At 46.8% G+C, this 20,235-nt stretch overlaps 1 protein-coding gene across 2 annotated transcripts in view; it reads right to left on the bottom strand.

Moving 5' to 3' along the window:
* SLC29A3 (solute carrier family 29 member 3) overlaps window positions 1–5,535 on the bottom strand; it is a 45,697-nt gene extending 40,162 nt beyond the window's left edge. The window contains exons 1-2 of one of the 2 annotated variants that reach the window (XM_038743972.1): window positions 5,464–5,501; window positions 1,799–1,854 (exon numbers count right to left, since the gene is read on the bottom strand). In XM_038743972.1, the coding sequence (XP_038599900.1) occupies window positions 1,799–1,808 (10 nt within the window). In that variant the 5' untranslated portion in view covers window positions 1,809–1,854; window positions 5,464–5,501. Of the gene's footprint in view, window positions 1–1,798; window positions 1,855–5,463 lie in introns of both variants that reach the window. The other variant, XM_038743973.1, reaches the window with a different exon arrangement.
* Window positions 5,536–20,235: the final 14,700 nt, after the last annotated feature.

The raw sequence follows: 20,235 nt of genomic DNA, 5'->3' as shown, positions 1-20,235 counted from the left end.
GGGTCTCAGGTCAGACTTCAGAAAGAAGCAGCATGGCCTAGTAGGGAAGCAGTATTGCCTAGCGGATAGAGTACGGCCTGGGAGTCAGAAGGACCTGCGTTCTAATCCCAGCTCTGCCACTTGTCTGCTGGGTGACCTTGAGCAAGTCATTTAACATTTCTATGCCTGAGTTCCCTCATTTGTAAAATGTGGGTTAAGACTGAGAGCTCCACGTGGGACAGGGACTGTCCAACCTGATTATCTTATATCTACCCCAGTGCTTAATACACTGCCTGGCACACAGTAAGCATTTAACAAATACCATAATAATAATAATAATAATAATAATAATAATAATAATTACTGTGATTATTATTAATAATAATAAAGATCATTTTTAAGGATCTGTGAAATGGGGAATACATCACCTGTTTTCCTTCTCTCTTAGACTGTGACCTCTGTGTGGGACAGGGACAGTTTCCGAGCTGATTACCTTGTAACAACCTCAGCACTTTGCACAGGGTTTGACGTTTAATAAATGCTATCATCCTTGTAATTACTCTTTTCTTTCTTTCCCCGGCCTTTTAGCCTTTAAGGTTTCCAAGGGTGAGGGCCAGTGTCTGAATTAATGCCCATGTACCTTACCCCAGAACCTTGTTCAGCACATTGTTAGTCCAGAATATCAGAAATCAAATTTGTAAATAAATAAGATATATGGGATGCCCTCCAAACCCCCAAATAGTGAATAACACCTAAAACACTTCTTCTAGACTGTAAGCCCATTGTTGGGCAAGGATTGTCTCTGTTGCCGAATTGCACTTTCCAAGCGCTTAGTATAGTGTTTTGCACACAGTAAGCACTCAATAAGTATGATTGAATGAATGAATAAAACACGAGGACTTAATTCAGGGTATCAGAGTAGTGGAAGTCAGTCCCCCTTCACTCTGCAAGGTGGCCCATCCTTCTGAGGAAAGGAAGAAAGAGGAAGCAGCAAGCTAGATTAAATGAACTATGAAGTCAGGACCAAATGGAGGAAGTTTCATCCCAGAGCAAACCAGACCATCCCGGACCAACTTCTACTGTAACATATGGTCATACACAGTAGCCAACATGCTGCCCCGTGCTGGTCGAGGCAATGTCAGCATTTCTATTTTAAAACCCATATTTCAGCATAGTTCCTCCTCAACTGCAAATCATCGATGTGGAGGTACAGCTCACCCCTAAAACTCACCAAAACTAGCCACCAGAAATAATGTAAAAGAATAAAATTTTAAAATAAACCCATGCCGATCGGGGCAAGACAACAAAAGAAAAGGGCCACTGCTATGATTCATGAGCCAGTCGCTTACTGTGGAGGGAAAAATGGGTGCAAAATCTGAAAGTCTTGCTCTGTGGCACATAAAATTCCAAGTCAATGCAGAGTCTAACTTTTTTTTGGTTCCTTGGAGGAAAGGAGTACTGGAGGTTGAACTGATTTCTCAAAAGAGGATCAGGAACTTTCCTCTGTCACGCCACAGAGGAAAAAAAATGACCTATTGCATTGTAGAGATGAGGACAGAAAGAGAATTAAGGACCCAAACAAGAAGAGGAAGCTGAGGCTTCCTTGATCTCTAGTGGACTGGTTAGGCCCCTGGGGTAATTCCTAAGGTCCTGGAAGGGGAGCCTGGCCCTAGATGATCATAACCAGCTTTTTGGCCCCAATGTCTTTCAGCCCTCCTGCAGTTTATTCAGTACTCCATGGGCTTCCTTTCTTCAGTGCAGAACACACAGGCTTCCAGGAGAACAGTTAAGGCACCAGACAGACAGGAGCGAAACAGACCTAATTCCATCGAATGGTCACTTCTAGCATCACAAACTCTTGTCTGAAGGAATCTCCTGGAAGAGAAGGGCAGGTGGGGGGCAGGGGGACTGGGTTTTAATAATTATGATATTTACTGAGTGGTTTTTTTGGTACATAGTGATAATAATAATGATGGCATTTATTAAGCGCTTACTAAAGCGCTTCCAAAACAAAACAAGTAGACAGGTGTCAAAATCGTCAAAACAAATAGAATTAAAGCTGTATTTATTCAATCATATTTATTGAGCACTTACTGCTACATGCACATCATTAACTAAAGAAATAGAATAGTAAATATGTACTGTAACACTGGGGAGGTTACAAGGTGATCAGGTTGTCCCACAGGGGGCTCACAGTCTTAAACCCCACTTTACAGATGAGGTAATTGAGGCATAGAGAAGTAAAGTGACTTGCCCAAAGTCACACAGCTGACAATTGGCAGAGCTGGGATTTGAACCCATGACCTCTGACTCCAAAGCCCGTGCTCTTTCCACTGAGTCACGCTGCTTCTCATGCTAGTAGCACTGAGTAGATAATCAATCATATATATTGAATGCTTACTGTGTGCAGAGCACTGTACTAAGCACTTGGCAGAGTATAAAATAACTGCCCACAAGCTTACAGTCTAAATAATCATATCTGTCCCATACTGTAAGAGAGAAGAAGAATGAGGATCTCATGCCAAGCATACAAACGAAGTCACTTGGCACTGACAATAATAATAATAATAGTATTTGTTAAGTGCTTACTATGTGCCAGGCACTGCACTAAGCACTAAAATGGATACAAGCAATCAGGTTGGACACAGGTCCTGTCCCAGGTGGGGCTCACAGTCTCAGTAACTTTCCCAGGGTCACACAACAGGGCAGTGGCAGAGCCAAATCTAGAACATGCTTCCTAGTCCCAGGCTTGCCAGGTATAGGCAGAATCTGATGGGAGCCATCCTGTGCCTCGCTTTCTCCAAGTGTAGGGAACAATCTTGCTCGATGGCCTTCAATCAACCAATCACATTTATTGATCACTTACTGTTTGCCGAGCACTGTACTAAGGGGTTGGGAGAGTATAAAAGAGTTGGTGGACCCATTCCCTGCCCATGTCCTGCCTGTGGCTTGGAACACCCTCTCTCCTCAAATCTGTCAATTACTCTCCCCCAGTTAAAAGTCTTACTGAAGGCACACTTTCTCCAAGAGGCCTTCCCAGACTAAGCCCCACATTTCCTCTTCTCCCACTCCCTTCTACTTTACCCTGACTTGCTCCTTTTGGTCTTCCCCCCATCCCAGCCCCAAAGCACTTATGTTCATATCTGTAAAGTATTTATTTGTACTGTTGTCTATCTCCCCCCAACGCTCTAGATTATAAACTTCTTGTGGGCAGGGAATCAATCAATCAATCGTATTTATTGAGCGCTTACTGTGTGCAGAGCACTGTACTAAGCGCTTGGGAAGTACAAGTTGGCAACATATAGAGACAGTCCCTACCCAACAGTGGACGTGTCTGTTTATTGAGCATAGGCTTGGGAGGCAGAAGATATGGATTCTAATCCCGGCTCAACCACTTATCTGCTGTGTGACCTTGGGCAAGTAATTTAACTTCCCTGTGCCTCAGTTACCTCATCTGTAAAATGGGGATTAAGACTGTAAGCCCTTCGTGGGACAACCTAATTACCTTGTACCTACCTCAGTGCTTGGAACAGACCATGGCACATAGTAAGTGGTTAACGAATACCGTTATTATTATTATTATTATTACTGTCCCAAGCTCTTCCAGTGCTTAGTAGGTGCCTGGCACATATTAAGCATTTAACAAATACCATCATTAGTATTATTACTACTCTCCCAAGCGCTTCCAGAGCTCAGGACAGTGGCTGGTACATAGTAAGCCTCCACAAATCTGCCAATCACTCTCCCCCCTTCAAAGCCCTGCTGAAGGCATAGCTTCTCCAACAGGCCTTCCCAGACAAAGCCCCGCTTTTCCTCATCTCCCACTCCCTTTCGTGTCACCCTGACTCGCCCGCTTTGCTCTTCCCCCCTTCTCCCCACCCCACAGCACTTATGTATAGATCTGCCATTTTATTTCTTTTGATGCCTGTTTACTTGTACTCACGTCTGTCTTCCCCCCTCTAGACTGTGAGCTCGTTGCAGGTAGGGACTGTCTCTCTTTACTGCTGTATTGTGCTTTCCCAAGTGCTCAGTACAGTGCTCTGCACACAGGAAGTGCTCAATAAATACCATTGAAAGAATGAATGAATATTGTTATTATGGTATTTCTTAAACATTTACTACATGCCAAATACTGTTCTAAGCAGTGGGGTAGATACAGGGTAATCAGGTTGTCCCACGTGGGGCTCCCACTTTTAATCCCCATTTTCCAGATGAGGCAACTGAGGCACAGAGAAGTAAAGCGACTGGGCCAAAGTCCCATAGCAGAAAGGTGGCGGAGGCGGGATTAGAACCCACATCCTCTGACTCCCAAACTCGTTCTCATTCCAGAAGCCGCTTTTGAGAAGCAGCAGGGCCTAGGGGCCAGAGCATGGGTTTAGGAGTCAGAGGACGTGGGCTCTAATCCCGACTCCATCATCGGTCTGCTCTGTGGCCTTGGGAAAGTCACTTCACTTCTCAGTGCCTTGGCTCCCTCATCTGTAAAATGGGGATGAAGACAGTGAGCCCCACGTGGGACAACCTGATGACCTTGTATCTACCCCAGTGCTTAGAACTGTGCTTGGCACGTAGTAAGCTCTTTAGAAATACCATCGTCATTATTATTATTATTTCCACTAAGCCACGCTGCTGAATACTTAGCGTTTGAGAAGCAGTGTGGCTCAGTGGAAAGAGCGCAGGCTTGGGTGTCAGAAGTCAAGCACTTAATACAGTGCTCTGCACACAGTAAGCGCTCAATAAATACGATTGAATGAATGAAGTCATGCGCTCAAATCCCGGCTCCGCCACTTGTCAGCTGTGTGACCTTGGGCAAGTCAGTTAACTTCTCTGAGCCATACCCGGCCCCCGGCCCCCATCCGGATTCATGTGCGTGGCTCGGTGGAAAGAACAAGGCCTTTAGAGTCAGTCATGGGTTCGAATCCCGCCTCTGCCACATGTCTGCTGTGTGACCTTGGGCAAGTCACTTAACTTCTCTGGGCCTCAGTTCCCTCCTCTGTAAAACGGGGATTAAGACTGTGAGCCCCCTGTGGGACAACCTGATCACCTTGTAGCTTCCCCAGCGCTTAGAACAGTGTTTTGCACATAGTAAGCGCTTAATAAATGCCGTTATTATTATTATTATCTGTAAAATGGGGATGAAGACTGTGAGCCCAACGTGGGACAACCTGATTACCTTGTATCCCTCCGGCGCTTAGAACAGTGCTTTGCACGTAGTAAGCGCTTAACAAATGTCATTATTATTATTATGGTATTTATTATTATTATATTATAATATTTGTCCAGCTCTTGGCACAAGGTAAGCGCTCCCTAAATAAGGGGGAGTGAATGAACGAAGGCGTTTACCCACCCTGGGCCGAGGATTTCGGGTCCGGGCCGGGGGAGGAAGGGGACGGGATGGGAAGGGGTGGGCCGGATAGTTTTCGGTGCCCCCGTGGGGGGTCGGGGGATGGTCCAGGAGATGGTCCGGGGGATGGGGAGGCTACTCACTGCTGCCCGCGGCTGTCCACTCCCACTGTGAGCAGCACGCTCCGCCGGGGCCTAGCCGACGGCGGTCCCCATCCGGCCCTCGCCCTGGACCCGCCCCTCTGTCCTCCCCCTGCTCCGGCCTCTTCCTTCCGCTCCGAGGCCAGCTCCTCCCGCTGCCCCTCCTCATCCTCCTCCCCTAGTCCCCCTGTCTCTGCCCGCCCTCCCATTCATTCATTTATTCATTCATTCAATCAATCAATCGTATTGATTGAGCGCTTACTGTGTGCAGAGCACCGGACTAAGCGCTTGGGAAGCGTGGCTCAGTGGAAAGAGCCCAGTGAGTGAGAGATCATCGGTTCAAATCCCGGCTCCGCCACTTAGCTGTGTGACTTTGGGCAGGTCACTTAACTCCTCTGTGCCTCAGTCCCCTCATCTGTAAAATGGGGATGAAGACTGTGAGCCCCACGTGGGACAACCCGATCACCTTGTAAACTCCCCAGCGCTTAGAACAGTGCTTTGCACATAGTAAATAAATGCCATTATTATGGCTCAGTGGGAAAGAGCCCGGGCTTTGGAGTCAGAGGTCATGGGTTCAAACCCCGGCTCTGCCACTTGTCAGCTGTGTGACTTTGGGCAAGTCACTTAACTTCTCTGTGCCTCAGTTCCCTCATCTGTAAAATGGGGATGAAGACTGTGAGCGCCACGTGGGGCAACCTCATCACCTTGTATCCCCCCAGCGCTTAGAACAGTGCTTTGCACATAGTAAGCGCTTAATAAATGCCATCATTATATTATTATTATTATTATTATTAAGTCGGCAACATATAGAGACGGTCCCTACGCAACAACGGGCTCACAGTCTAGAAGGGGGGCACAGACAACAAAACAAAACAGACAGGGGTCAAAATCGTCAGAACAAATAGAATTAAAGCTGTATTTATTCATTCAATCGTATTTATTGAGCGCTTACTGTTAAATGCACGTCATTAACTAAATAAATAGAATAGTAAATATGTACAAGTAAAATAAATAGAGTAACAAATCTGTACAAATGTGAGCCCACTGTTGGGTAGGGACTGTCTCTATATGTTGCCAACTTGTACTTCCCAAGCGCATAGTACAGTGCTCTGCACACAGTAAGCGCTCAATAAATACGATTGATTGATTGATTGATATACAAGTGCTGTTGGGAGGGGAAGGAGGTAGGGCGAGGGAGATGGGGAGGAGGAGACCCAGGACCCTCCCGCCGGATCCTCCCGCCCGGACCCTTCCACCCTACCATCTCACTGGATCCTCTCGCAGTACCCTGGGCCCTCCCACCGGACCCTCTCACTGGGCCCTCTCACCAGACCCTCCCACCGGACTCTCTGGGCCCTCTTGCCAGGCCCTCTCACCGGACCCTCTCACCAGACCCTTCCACCGGACCCTCTCACGGTTCCCTCTTGCTGGGCACTCCCACCGGCCCTCTCACCAGGCCCTCCCGCCGGACCCTCCCAAAGGCCCTCCCTCAAGACCTACCCTTCGACAAAGAGGTGTCCGGGGTGGTCCTCTTGGCCGCCAGACAGACCCTGACCCGACTTCATCGCCCCCCGCCTGCCCATCCAAGCCTTTACTGGGGGGGCAGGGGGTGCTGGGCCGCAAACAAACAAGGCAGTACACATGCTTTATGTGCAGTAATGTTTATTATTTTACTATACTTTTACTAACTTTGGAAATTGGTCTTATGGGCCACTCCCACACACTCTGATTAAATAACACCAGCAGGAGCAGTACCTCTGAGTTAACCTAACTTTTCTTTATACTATGTGAGGACATTGTACGACGGCCACACGACTCATTTGAAAAAGCCGCTTTCCCTTCCCATCTGGACACACTCTCTCCATGTCCCTCTCTCTAGTCATTCATACATTCATTCATTCATTTGATTGTATTTATTAAGCCCTTACTGTGTGCAGAGCACTGTACTAAGCACTTGGGGAAGTACGATACAACAATAAACAGTGACATTCCCTGCTCAATCTATCAATAGTACTTGTTGAGCATCTACTACGGGTGCAGAGAACTGTCCTAAGCACTGCACTTGGGACAGTACATTAGAGAGAAAGAGCGCAATCCCTGCCTTCCATAAGTTTACAGTCTAATGGGGAAGACAGACCCAAAATAATTTGCAGAGAAGGAAGAAAGAGGAAGCAGCTTAGAACAGTGTTTGACATATAGTAAGTGCCCACTGAATCCTGTAATTAGTATTAAATGTTTAAATAACAGTAAGCATATCAATAAATGAATTAGTGCAACAGGAGGTTTTGAGTGCAAAAGTGCTGTTATGATTGTTGAGAAGATGTAGAAGTAGAAGAAACATTAATGAAGCAAAGCTTCCTGGAGGAGTTGGGGTTTCAGAAAGACTTTGAAAATGGGGAGAGCTATGTCCTAGTGGACTTGAAATGTGTGTGTGTATGTGTGGGTTTGGGTGGTGGGAGCTGAGGGGGAAGTTCCAGGTAGAAGGAAGATCGGGATCGCTTCTTGTTGCTTCGACATGGCCGAGTCCCCTCTGACCTGGCTTTTGGGGGTGGGAGGCTCTTGGGACCCCAGTCTCACCCAAGCTGCCCAATTCCACCTTTCTGAACCTGCATACCTTCGTCCCAAACCAAGCAGGTGGTTCTTTGATCTTCTTTCCTCCTCCTATGAAAATGTCCTCTGTCCTGGGCATGCTTCCTAAGCTCACACAGCACAGTTCCCAGGATTTTTTTTTAGTTGGGATAGATACAAGCTAAACAGGTTGGAAAAAGTCCCTGTCCCACATGGGGCTCACAGTCTTAAATACTCATCTTACAGATGAGATAATTGAGAAACCAAGTGACTTGCCCAAGGTCACATAGCAGACAGGTGGCAGAGCTGGAAATAGAACCCAGATCCTTCTGATTCCCAGACCCATGCTCTATTCACTAAGCCACGCTGCTTTTCATCTAACTATTCTTCAATTTGGTGTGGGGGTAAAAATCATAGCTACTCTCTGGCCCAGGGAAAACATTCTAGGCATGTTTATGGAGATGGAGCCATTAATGGAAAATACCAATTTATGCAACCACTTTAGCCATCCAAACAGCATACAAATACACCTACAATAAAGCAGGCAACTGCAGTTGGCAAAATGAGATAGAATCTCTTGTTCTGAATATAGTCACTGGCACACAGAGTTACCCTATACAACATGACCTTCTCTTAGGGAAATGAGGGTGTTGGGGGAGGGTAACTACCTTAAAATGGGAAACCTGGATACCAGATTTATGGTCCCAATATAAGAAATTTTACAGCTTAGTGGAAAGAACACAGGCCTGGGATTCAAGAGAACCTCGGTTCTAATCCCAGCTCTAATCCAGATGAGTAGCAACTCATCTGCTATGTGACCTTGGGCAGCTCATTTTACCTCATCTGTAAAATGGGGATTAAGACTGTGAGCCCCATGTGTCCAATCTGATTAGCTGGCATCTACCCCAGTTCTTAGTACAGTGCTTGCCACGCAGTAAGCACTTAACAGATACCATTAAAAAACAAAACAAAACAAACAAAAAAAAAACTGCCCAGACTCTGTCTCTGCTGTTGCTCATCTTTGTTCTCAAATGTCATTTCTCAGGTATCATCCAGGTTACTGGGTAGCTCAAATTCAGATGGATTTAGGGCAGAGTTAGGCTTGAGTTAGGTAGAGATGTTTTGAGCCCAGGCCTGCTTGGGGTATAAGACAATCCTTCTCTAGCTGGAAGTCTGCTTACATGAATTCTGGATGGGTGGGTGAATCAGAGACAGGAAGTTTGTGGGGAAATGCAGCATAGTCTAGTGGAAAAAGCATGGGTCTGGGGGAGTCAAAAGGATCTAGGTTGCAATCCCAGCTCTGTCACATGTCTGCTGGGTGACCTTGGGCAAGTCACTTAACTTCTCTGTGCCTCAGTTACCTCATCTGTAAAATAATTAAATTCTACTTCATGTGAGACAAGGACAGTTTCCAACTTGTATCTACCTCATCTCTCCGGCATAAACCAAGTGCTTAACAAATACCATAAAGAAAATAAAAATTAAGGCTTGGGCTGATATCAGGATCTTTCCCTAAGATGATACAGTCCAGAGCTCTATACACTTTTTCCTCACCAAATGCAGTTTTGAGTATACACACTTAATATTCTGGATTCTCTTTTGGCCCTGAGGAGCACAGTTTTGAATAACCCTTTTTCCCCAGCTGCCCATCAGCCCACAGCCAGGATTTCTGTTCACCCCATCTCCCTCACCATCCCCGCACTCCCATTACACTGGGCTTGGCACTCTGAGGAGACCTAGGCACAATGCTTGATGGTATTCTCCTGAATTTGTTGCCCTTCATCATGGCCTCTGAACTCCCAGTGCGTGAGCCACCTGGGAAGAGGTGAGGAAAGCCATCCCTAAGAAAAGGAAATGAGATTGCTGGACTGTCCATCTTGAGAATAAGGTGGCATCTGTGAGTGTGTACAGCCCACCATGAGACCAGGAAGAAAAACGTGTACACTCAGTATGATGTTCATTCATTCAATCATAATTATTGAGTGTTTACTATGTGCAGAGCACTTATTTAATAAATTATGGATATATACCTATAATTCTATTTATTTATATTGATGCTATTGATGCCTGTTTACTTGTTTTGGCATCTGTCTCCCCACTTCTAGACTGTGAGCCTGTTGTTGGGTAAGGATTATCTCTATTTGTTGCTGAATTGTACTTTCTAAGCACTTAGTACAGTGCTCTGCACACAGTAAGCGCTCGATAAATACGATTGAATGAATACTAAGTGCTTGGGAGAGTACAATACAACAATAAGCAGATATATTCCCTGTCCAAAGTGAGCTTACAGTCTAGAGTATTGTACCCGGTGCCATTGAAACGATGGACTCCCAATCCCATTTGTTGTCCTTACCGATCACTGGGACTTCTTAGAGGTTGGGGAAGGAAAGAGAATAAGCTCTTCTTGGACAGAGATGATGTCTACCAACTATATTGAGTTGTACTCTCCCAAACATTTAGTATAGTACTTTACTCTCTAAGTGCTCAATAAATACCAGTGACTGAAGAGTTGTGCAGAAATCCCACCAGACCCAATTTCCTTCCTCTCCACCCAATACGGTGCTTCCTCCCCAACCTAGTCAGTCAGTCAGTCAATCGTATTTACTGAGCCCTTTTTATGGTATTTATTAAGCGCTTACTATGTGCCAGGCATTGCTCTAGGCGCTGGGGTAGATATGGCATAATCAGGTTGTACCCAATCCATGTCCCACATGGGGCTCACAATGTTAATCCCCATTTTCCGGAAGAGTTAACTGAGGCACAGAGAAGTGAAGTGACTTGCCCCAGGTCACACATCCTATGAGTGGTGGAGCAGGATTAGGACCCATGTCCTTCTGACTCCCAGGCACCATGCTCTATCCACTAGACCGCACTGCTTCTCTGTACTTCCCTGCAGAGTACTGTAATAAGTGCTTGGGAAAGTACAATACAAGAATAAACCGACATATTCCCTGTCCACAATGCGCTTACAGTCTAGAGGATTACCCAGTGTCATTGAAACGGTGGACTCCCAATCCCATTTGTTGTCCATAACAGACTAGGCATCTCTCCCCTATACATACCCCTCTGCTTATGTGGGATCAAGTGGAGCTATTCCAGCTGGAAATCTGATTGGGTTGTGCCTAGGTGGGGCCAGTAGGGCTGGGGGCTTTGCAGAATGATCATTCTCACATCTGTGGGGCAAAGCCGGGGACCATGAGTAAGCACTTAACAAATACCATAATTATTATTATTACTATTATTTGAAGGGTTTTCCTGAGGATTTCTGGCTGCTCTGACAGTCTGGGCCCTGGGAACTTCCAAGGACATCTCTGGCCTTGTCACACTTTGTAATCCAACAGCTCAGAAGGTTTTGCCAGATATTTCTATGCTGCTCTGGCCAATCATCTCAAAAAATCCCGCATCAAAGATGTGCTGCAGCTCAAATTAGCACAGGAGGCCTGACGGCCTAGGAGGGTAAACAACACAGGAATCTCTCAATTAGTATGGGCAGCCCATCTGGATCTAGTTGAAGCTGCTCCAGTCCTTCAGATAAATCTGAGCCCTTTAAAGGAAGCTCCAAGTGGGATGTGTTAGATCAGTGGTAGACTGAAAGCCTCCTCTGGAAACCATAGTATGTGTGCATGCCTTGGTTGCTGGGATTTGGGGCCACTCTGTTGGCTGTAGTCTTGAGATCCTAGTCCAAAGGTTTGGAAGTGTGGACTTTTTTTTTACAATACTTTTTACTTTTTTTTAATACAATGAACTCTATAAACAAAAAACCCTAGGGTGTACAAATTCAACAGGACAGCAGAGAAAGCCATTCATTCCAAGTCCGGGAATTAATGGAATCAAAGCAGCCTGGCCAAATGGAAAGAGCACAGGCTTGGGAGTTGAGGACTTGGGTTCTAATCCTGGTTCTGTCTCTTGCTTGCTATGTGACCTTGGGCAACTCACTTCACTTCTCTGTGCCTCAGTTTCCTCAACTCTAAAATGGGGATTCAGTACCTGTTCTCCTCCTACTTAGACTGTGAGCCCCATGTGGGACAGGGACTCTACCCCGGTATCTACCCCAGTGTTTGGAACAGTGCTTGACCCATAGTAAGGACTTAACAAACACTATTATTTTAAAAAATCAGACATTGGCTTGGGACACGTTCCTGGCTGAAGTATCTCAGTCCTGTCAAAGGACTTGTTCTGTAGCAAAACTAACCCACAGAGTAGCCCCGCCTTGCCCCCACCATGCCCCACCGAACACGCCCACTGGAAGATGGTGAACCTTTCACTTGACTCATAAATTAGAAGGAAAAGGGCAGGGGTGAAATATTACCTTTCATATGGTATTTGTTAATCACTCAGTCCATCACATTTACAGAGTGTTAACCGGGTGCAGAGCACAGTACTAAGCACTTGGGAAAGTACAATATAGCAACCTAGATAAATTCCCTGACCATAGTGAGCTTGCAGTCTAGTGGGGAGATGGATATTAATATAAATAAATAAAATTACAGATATGTACATAAGTGCTGTGGGGCTGGGAGAGAGTGATAAATGTCCTTTCCCTGACCACTGGTGAATGTTGCAACAAGGAGCATGGTCTAGTGGAAAGAGGATGAGCTGGGTGGGATATGGATTCTAATCCTGGTTCTGCCTCTTGCCTGCTGTGTGACCTTGGGTAAGTCACTTAACGTCTCTGTGCCTGAGTGTCCTCATCTGTAAAATTGAGATTCAATATCTCTTCTCCCTTTCCTTTAGCCAATTTGTGACAGGGGCTTTGTCCAACCTGATTATATTATACCTCAGCACATAATAGATGCTTAAAAGCATCACTGTTATTAGGGGGACATTAGAGGGACATTATTATTAGGGGGACATTGGCCAAAAGACAGGTTTAGTCCCTTCACCCTGAGCCTCCACCTCATCATCAGAACAACACACACATTTACAGGTGCAAGATGGAAAAGCCTTCTGGAAGTTGACTGTGAGGGGGCTTATATAAATTATATAGATCATCCTTGCAAATTATTGTGGGACTAGGGTGTCTTCCTTTCTTATTTTTTTTAACAAATATTTCCTTAGAATCTGGGGAGCATATGCAGACTGATACTTGTGTTCTCTCAGGTGAGGGTCATGAACAGCAACTCATTTGTGCCAGGCCTCAGTTAGAGCCCCAGAACAAGTCCTGGGGCTCAAGAGCTTTGGGGAGAGTCCCAGGAGGGATGCTGACTGGGCCTATAGAGGATCAGGATGGCCATGAGCCCGGAGCCCAGAGCCATCAGCTTTCCCAGGGACACAGCTCACTCTGTGTCTCCAGCTGGGGAGAAAAGGAAGGGGCTGCCTTCCATCCATGGTCACTCACTGGGAAAGTTAGAGGTGTTGGATAGGCCATCCCTATACATGAGGATTGGTGCCCAGGAGGACAGCCAGCACATTGGCTCTTCTAAGTGTCCTTCTCACTTCTCAACCCCATCCTACCATTCCCCAGCTTCCGGGTGGAGAGGAAGCACCTCCCTTCCAGCACCTCTTTTCCAGGGATCATTTGCCAATCTCCAGCTTGAATGAATGAATCAAGTGCTGGTCAAGAAGTCAATCAATAGCATTTACTGAGAGGTCATTTTGTGCAGAGAGCCGTGAAGTATACAGTTGAGAGAATACAATAGAACAATAGAGCGGGGAGACATGATCCCTGACCCCAGGGCGCTTACAATCTAGGGATTTGGCCAAGACAGGGAGAAAATGACAAGCAGAAAATGGGGTTGGGGCAGGCACAGTCTGGTGGCCAGAAGAATGGGTCCAGAGGGTTGAGAGTGGGGCTTTTTGGAGATTTTTTAATTCTGGATGACCCTCCTAAGTGGGAAACACTGTGACCCTGGCAGGGCAGGCAGCCCCTGAAGCCCTGCCCCAGAATGACCTTTCTTTTTCATTCATTTATTCAATTGTATTTACTGAGCATTTACTGTGTGCAGAGCACTTTACTAAGCGTTTAGGAGAGTACAATATAACAATAAACAGACACATTCCCTGCCCACAACAAACTTAGAGTCTACAGGGGAGGCAGACATTAATATAAATTAATAAATTACAGATATGTACATAAGTGCTGTGGGGCAGGGAGGGGGGATGGATAAAGGGAGCAAGTCAGGGCAATGCAGAATGGAGTGGGAGAAGAGGAAAGGAGGGCTTAGTCAGGGAAGGCCTCTTGGAGGAGATGTACCTTCAATAAGGCTTTGAAGTGGGGGAGAGTAATTGTTGGATTTGAGAAGGGGGAGCATTCCAGGCCAGAGCCAGGACATAGGCAAAGGGTGGATAGATGAGATCGAGGTACAGTGAGAAGTTTGGCATTATAGGATCTTAGTATGTGGGCTAGATTATAGTAGGAGAGTAGCGAAGTGAGATAGGAAGGGGCAAGGTGATTGAGTACCTTAAAGCCAATGGTGAGGAATTTTTGTCTGATGCAGAGCTGGATGGGCCACCACTGGAGTTTTTTGAGGAGTGGGGAAATATGTCCTAAGTGTTTTTATAGAAAAATGATCTGGGCAACAGAGGCAAGTATGAACTGAATGGAGGAGAGACAGGAGGCTGGGAGGTCAGCAAGGCTGATAGAGTAATCAAGGGAGGATAGGAAAAGTGATTGTACTAACATGGTAGCAGTTTGGATGGAGGGGAAAGGGCAGATTTTAGCTATGTTATGAAGATGAAAACAACAGGATTTAGTGATGGATTGAATATGTGGGTTCAATTAGAGATGCCTAGTATGATGCCTAGTATATGCTAGACGCTCTACGAAGTGCTGGGTTAGATACAAACTAAACAGATTGGACACCATCCATGTCCCACAAGGGGCTCACAGTTTCAATCCCCGTTTAACAGTTGAGGTAACTGAGGCACAGAGAAGTTAAGTGACTTGCCTAAGGTCACACATCAGACAAGTGGTGTAAGGAGGATTAGAAGCCAGTTCCTTCTGACTTCCAGGCCTGTGCTCATTCCACTAGACCTCACTGGACTTGCCTTGGCATGAGGAGCAGAATTGGTGGAGGTTTCTGTACCGGAATCATCACTGGGGCAGGCTGGTGGTTCAAGCAGCCAAAGATTCTGTCAACCGCAGAGCCACTGGCAGGACACTTGGAAGAACCCATGTGCTAGTTGCCCTCCTGGGCACCCATCCTCGTGGCTAGGGATGGCCCAAGCAACACCCCTAACTTCCCAGTGAGTAGCCATGGATGGAATTCTGTTCCTTTCTTTTGTGCCACCAGCTGGAGACACAAAGTGAGCCTAACTGAGATCTCTGGTGTCCCCAGAGAAGCTGGTTGGCACCAGCTGTGTTTCCTGGGGACAGAACAGACGGGTAAACTGTGGGGACCATCTCTATATGTTGCCGACTTATACTTCCCAAGCGCTTAGTACAGTGCTCCGCACACAGTAGGCACTCAATAAATACGACTGAATGAATGAATTTAGCCATGCAATGTTCCTAAACTGGAAGCCGTTCTGAAAAAGCTTTTAAATTTCTCTTCCACGGAGGTCTTGGCCAAGAGCACTGTAGAAGCGGAGTAATGGTTCCATCCTGTGGCCATATCTGGTAATTGCAGGTATATCCAAGCTGGGTTGCTGTTTAATTCATGGACGTCCACTCAGTAGCAGCAAAATAAGAATTGTGGCATTTGTAAAGCACTTACTATGTGGCAGACACTGTACTAAGCGCTGGGGTGGACACAAGCACACGGAGCTCACAGTCTTAATCCCCATTTTACAGATGAGGTGACTGAGGCACAGAGCATTGAAGGGACTTGCCCAAGGCCATGCAGCAAAGTAGCAGAAGTAGGATTAGAACCCATGACCTGACTCCCAAGCCCATGCTCTATCCACTGATTGTGAGCCTCATGCAGGACAGGGACTGTGTCCAACCTGATACCTTGTATCCACCTCAGTATTTAGTACAGTGCCTGGCACATAGTAAGCGCTTAACAAATACCACAATTACTATTATTATTTTTACAGATGAGGTAACTGAGGTAAAGAGAAGTGAAGTGACTTGCCCAAGGTCACACAGAAGACAAGTGTCAGTGCTGGAATTAGAACCCAGTTCCTTCTGACTCCCAGGCCCCTGCTCTCTCCACTTAGTAGTAGTATAGTAATAAATAATAATAATAATAATAATAATAATAGTAATAATGGTGAGAAGCAGTGTGGCTCAGTGGAAAAAGGACAGGCTTGGGAGTCACAGGTCATGGGTTCGAGTTCCGCCTCCCCCACATGTCTGCTGTGTGACCTTGGGCATGTCACTTCACTTCTCTGTGCCTCAGTTCCCCTCATCTGTAAAATGGGGATTAAGACTGTGAGCCCCTCATGGGACAACCTCATCTCCTTGTATTTCCCCCAGGGCTTAGAACAGTGCTTTGCACATAGTAAGCGCTTAACAAATACCAACATTATTATTATTATTATTATGATTATTTGTTAAGCACGTACTATATGCCAAGCCCTGTTCTAAGCTCTGGGGGAGATATCAGGTTGTCCCAGGTGGGATTTATAGTTTTAATCCCAATTTTACAGATGTGATAACTGAGGTACAGAGAAGTGAAGTGACTTGCCCAAGGTCACACAGCAGACAAGTGTCAGTCCTGGAATTATAACCCAGTTCCTTCTGACTCCCAGGCCCCTGCTCTCTCCTCTTTGTAGTAGTATAGTAATAAACAATAATAATAATAATGGCATTTGTTAAGCACTTACTATATGCCAAGCCCTGTTCTAAGCTCTGGGGGAGATATAAAGTTATCAGGTTGCCCCAGGTGGGGTTTATAGTTTTAATCCCAATTTTACAGATGTGATAACTGAGGTACAGAGAAGTGAAGTGACTTGCCCAAAGTCACACAGCAGACAAGTGTCAGTCCTGGAATTAGAACCCAGTTCCTTCTGACTCCCAAGCCCCTGCTCTCTCCACTTAGTAGTAGTATAGTAATGAATAATAATAATAATAATGGTATTTGTTAAGCACTTACTATATGCCAAGCCCTGTTCTAAGCTCTGGGGGAGATATAAGGTTATCAGGTTGTCCCAGGTGGGGTTTATAGTTTTAATCCCAATTTTACAGATGTGATAACTGAGGCACAGAGAAGTTAAGTGACTTGCCCAAAGTCACACAGCTGACAAGTGGCAGAGCTGGAATTAGAACCCAGTTCCTTCTGACTCCCAGGCCCCTACTCTTTCCACTAAGCCCCTCTGCTTCTGTATCTCTCAGGCCATTTTTCTGCCCCCCTTGGTAAGCCTAACGAGAGGCAGAATCTTGTGGCAATATAAACCCGGGAGTGCCTGCAGCTGAAACACTGTTTGTGGTGGTTCTGTGTGGTCACCACCTTTTAGAAAGGATCCCCAGAACTGGATATCAGGGGAGGGGACATTCAGAAGAGAACAGACTGAAAGGGCCTCAGGATTCTTCATTCCGGGGAGATAAATGAAGGAAAAGGACGTGACTAAAGCCTATAAAACCAGAAGGGGTGAAGGCAGGGTGAACAATCATACATACCAACATGGCCTAGTGGATAGAGCACTGGCCTGGGTGGTGGAGGACCTGGTTTCTAATCTTGGCTCTGCTGTGCTTTGTGACCTTGGGCAAGTCATTTCACTTCTGTGTGCCTCAGTTCCTTCATCTGCAAAGTGGGGATCCAATACCTGCTCTTCCTCCTACTTGGGATGTGAACCCAGTATGGGACCTGAACATCTTCTATCTATCCCAGTGCTTAGTACAGTGCTTGGCACATAGTAGCACTTAAGAAATACCACCATCGGGAAGAAGCATCTGTTGACTCCTGAGGGTGGGATGGTCAAAGTAAACAAATGGGCTTAGTTATTTCATTCATGTCCAGAGAGCAGGTGGGCAGGTCCTTTCCTCTAGGAATCTGCATGGGCAGAACAGAGGAGCAGATCCAGCAGGGGTTTGCACAGGGGTCCCAACAGCTCATTGGAGGACCAGGTAGGGATGGAGAGGGTCAGAGCCAGGGATGTGGGATGGCCCATTCCCATCTGCGAGAATGGACATCCAGAAGAGGGCAGCTGCCCTGGGGTTCCTCTGAAGATCCCAGGGACACTGCTGTTGGGAATAGGATGCTGGCTGTGTGGGTCGTGGGCCTGAGCCAACAGGTTTTGCCTGTGGTCCTGTGGGGTTGCTGAAGGGTGAGCTTAAGTTTGGATGGTACTTTTAAGCTAGAACCATTGGGATCCCAGCATAAGCTGGGCCTTCAGCAAGATCTGTGGTGGGAGACAGGAAATGGGTGGGAATCACCTGATGAACCATGGAGAGATGGCCACCGACGGCGGACCCCCTGTGGGGGAACGGGGAGGGGATTTTCTCAGTGCGGCCCTGCTCCGACTTTCGAGATCTAGCCCAATTCCTCAACCTTTTCTCCTGATTCCTGCTGCTACCCCTTAGACTATGGCCCACCAAAAGGATTCTGAAACATTCCAAAAGGGACTTCCCGTGAAGGATCAAGGGAACAAAAGAAAGAGGACTGCAGTCCTCCAACTGTAAGCTCCTTCTAGACTGTGAGGTCCTCTAGACTGTGAACTCCTCTAGACTGTAAGTTCCTCTAGACTGTAAATGCCTCCTCTAGGCTGTAAACTGTTTCTCTAAACTGTGAACTTCTCTGGACTGTAAACTCCTCCTCCAGACTATAAACTCTTCTAGACTGTAGCACCTTCTGGCCTGTAAGATCCTCTATACTGAACTCCTCCACACTGTAAGCCCTTCTAGATTCTAAAGTCTAGGCTATACACTCCTCTACACTGTAAACTTCCCTTGACTGTAAACTCCTCTTCTAGACTGTGAGGTCCTCTAAACTGTAAGCTCCTCCTCTAGACTATAAACTCCTCTAGATTGTAAGATCCTCTAGACTATAAACTCCGCTAGACTGTAAACTCCCTCTCTAAACTGAAGGCTCACTGTGGGCAGGGAATGTGTCTACCAATTCTGTTCTAGCATACTCTCCCAAGTGCTTACTGAAATTCTCTGTAAGCATTTTATAAATGCCATTGATTGGTTAATTAATTGAGGAGCAGAGAGGTGGCAACACTCACTTGTTTTAATTTCATTTTTTTATTAGACTAGGAAATATAATTTATCGCATAAAAATTAATTAATCTGTTACAATCGGAATGCTAAACTTTATTTACAGGTCTGAGTGTACAGAATAAACAGAGGCGGGGGCAGGCACCGTCACCAAGCCTTTCCCCAGCGTATAAATACGAAAAGAGAACACCAAGGACCAGCACTGCCCCATCCACCGGGAGAGGGATGCCCCACTGATTGTGCTTCGGTGGGGCCTGCCCTGCCCGGGGAGACAGCCTGCCTCCTCCCCCTGGCCTCGGGGGTGCCCGCCAGGTCCGGCACAGACTGGGGAAAGCCCCTACCTTGCTAACCCTGATTCACCAGAGGAAGAAACACAGAGAGAGAGAGACAGAGAGAGAAAGAGAGACAGCGAGAGAGAGGCATATAGAGTACACGGAGACTCTGATCCTGCTATCTGTGAGAGAAAGGTTCCCACCTTCCCCCAACTTCCTGACCCTGAAAACAGAGCTCAAGGGGAGAAAGTAGGCAGACCCCTACCCCACTCAGGCTCTCTGGCCAGCTGCACATCACTCACCCCAGCGCTAGGCATTGTTCCCATACACCTTGGCTCACCCTCTGACCCCATCAACTAGCTGAGCCAGGCCCCTCCACATGTATCAGTCGGAGAGGACTTCCACCCACCCCAACTACCAGAGGGGGTCACACCCCCTGCCCTGACAGATTCCTCGTTTGAAGGTCACATGCCATCTTGGCCCAAGCAAACAGAGAACAGCCTTGAAGATCACCCAGAGTAGGCCAGCTTAGCTTTCCAAGGAAGCCAAACTAGCCGTGGCACCCTCCCACCCCCAAGGAAGGAGCAGGCCACGGTCGGCTCTTTGCTCAGGGCCGGAAAACATGATGTCAGCAATCATACCTTAGTGGAGACAGACCTTACCCCTACCTCCAAATGGCTGCCTCCCAGTGGAACTCCCTCGCCCTTCCCAGCAGGCCTGACCCCCTTCCTCCAGAGAGGAGCTAATTCTGCTGACTGGGACCCCCTGCTTCCCCCTGGGAACAAGCAGGGAACCACGGGTCAGAGTGTGGAGAATGGACTACCTAGATTGCCCCAGGGTGCCTGGGGAGTTGGGAGCCCATACCACCAGCAGGAAGCTGTCAGTCCACTGCTC

Source organism: Tachyglossus aculeatus, chromosome 3 (genome assembly GCF_015852505.1).
Source record: "Tachyglossus aculeatus isolate mTacAcu1 chromosome 3, mTacAcu1.pri, whole genome shotgun sequence".
In the NCBI taxonomy this organism is placed as follows: Eukaryota; Metazoa; Chordata; class Mammalia; order Monotremata; family Tachyglossidae; genus Tachyglossus; species Tachyglossus aculeatus.
This window is presented reverse-complemented; position numbering and strand designations above follow the sequence as displayed.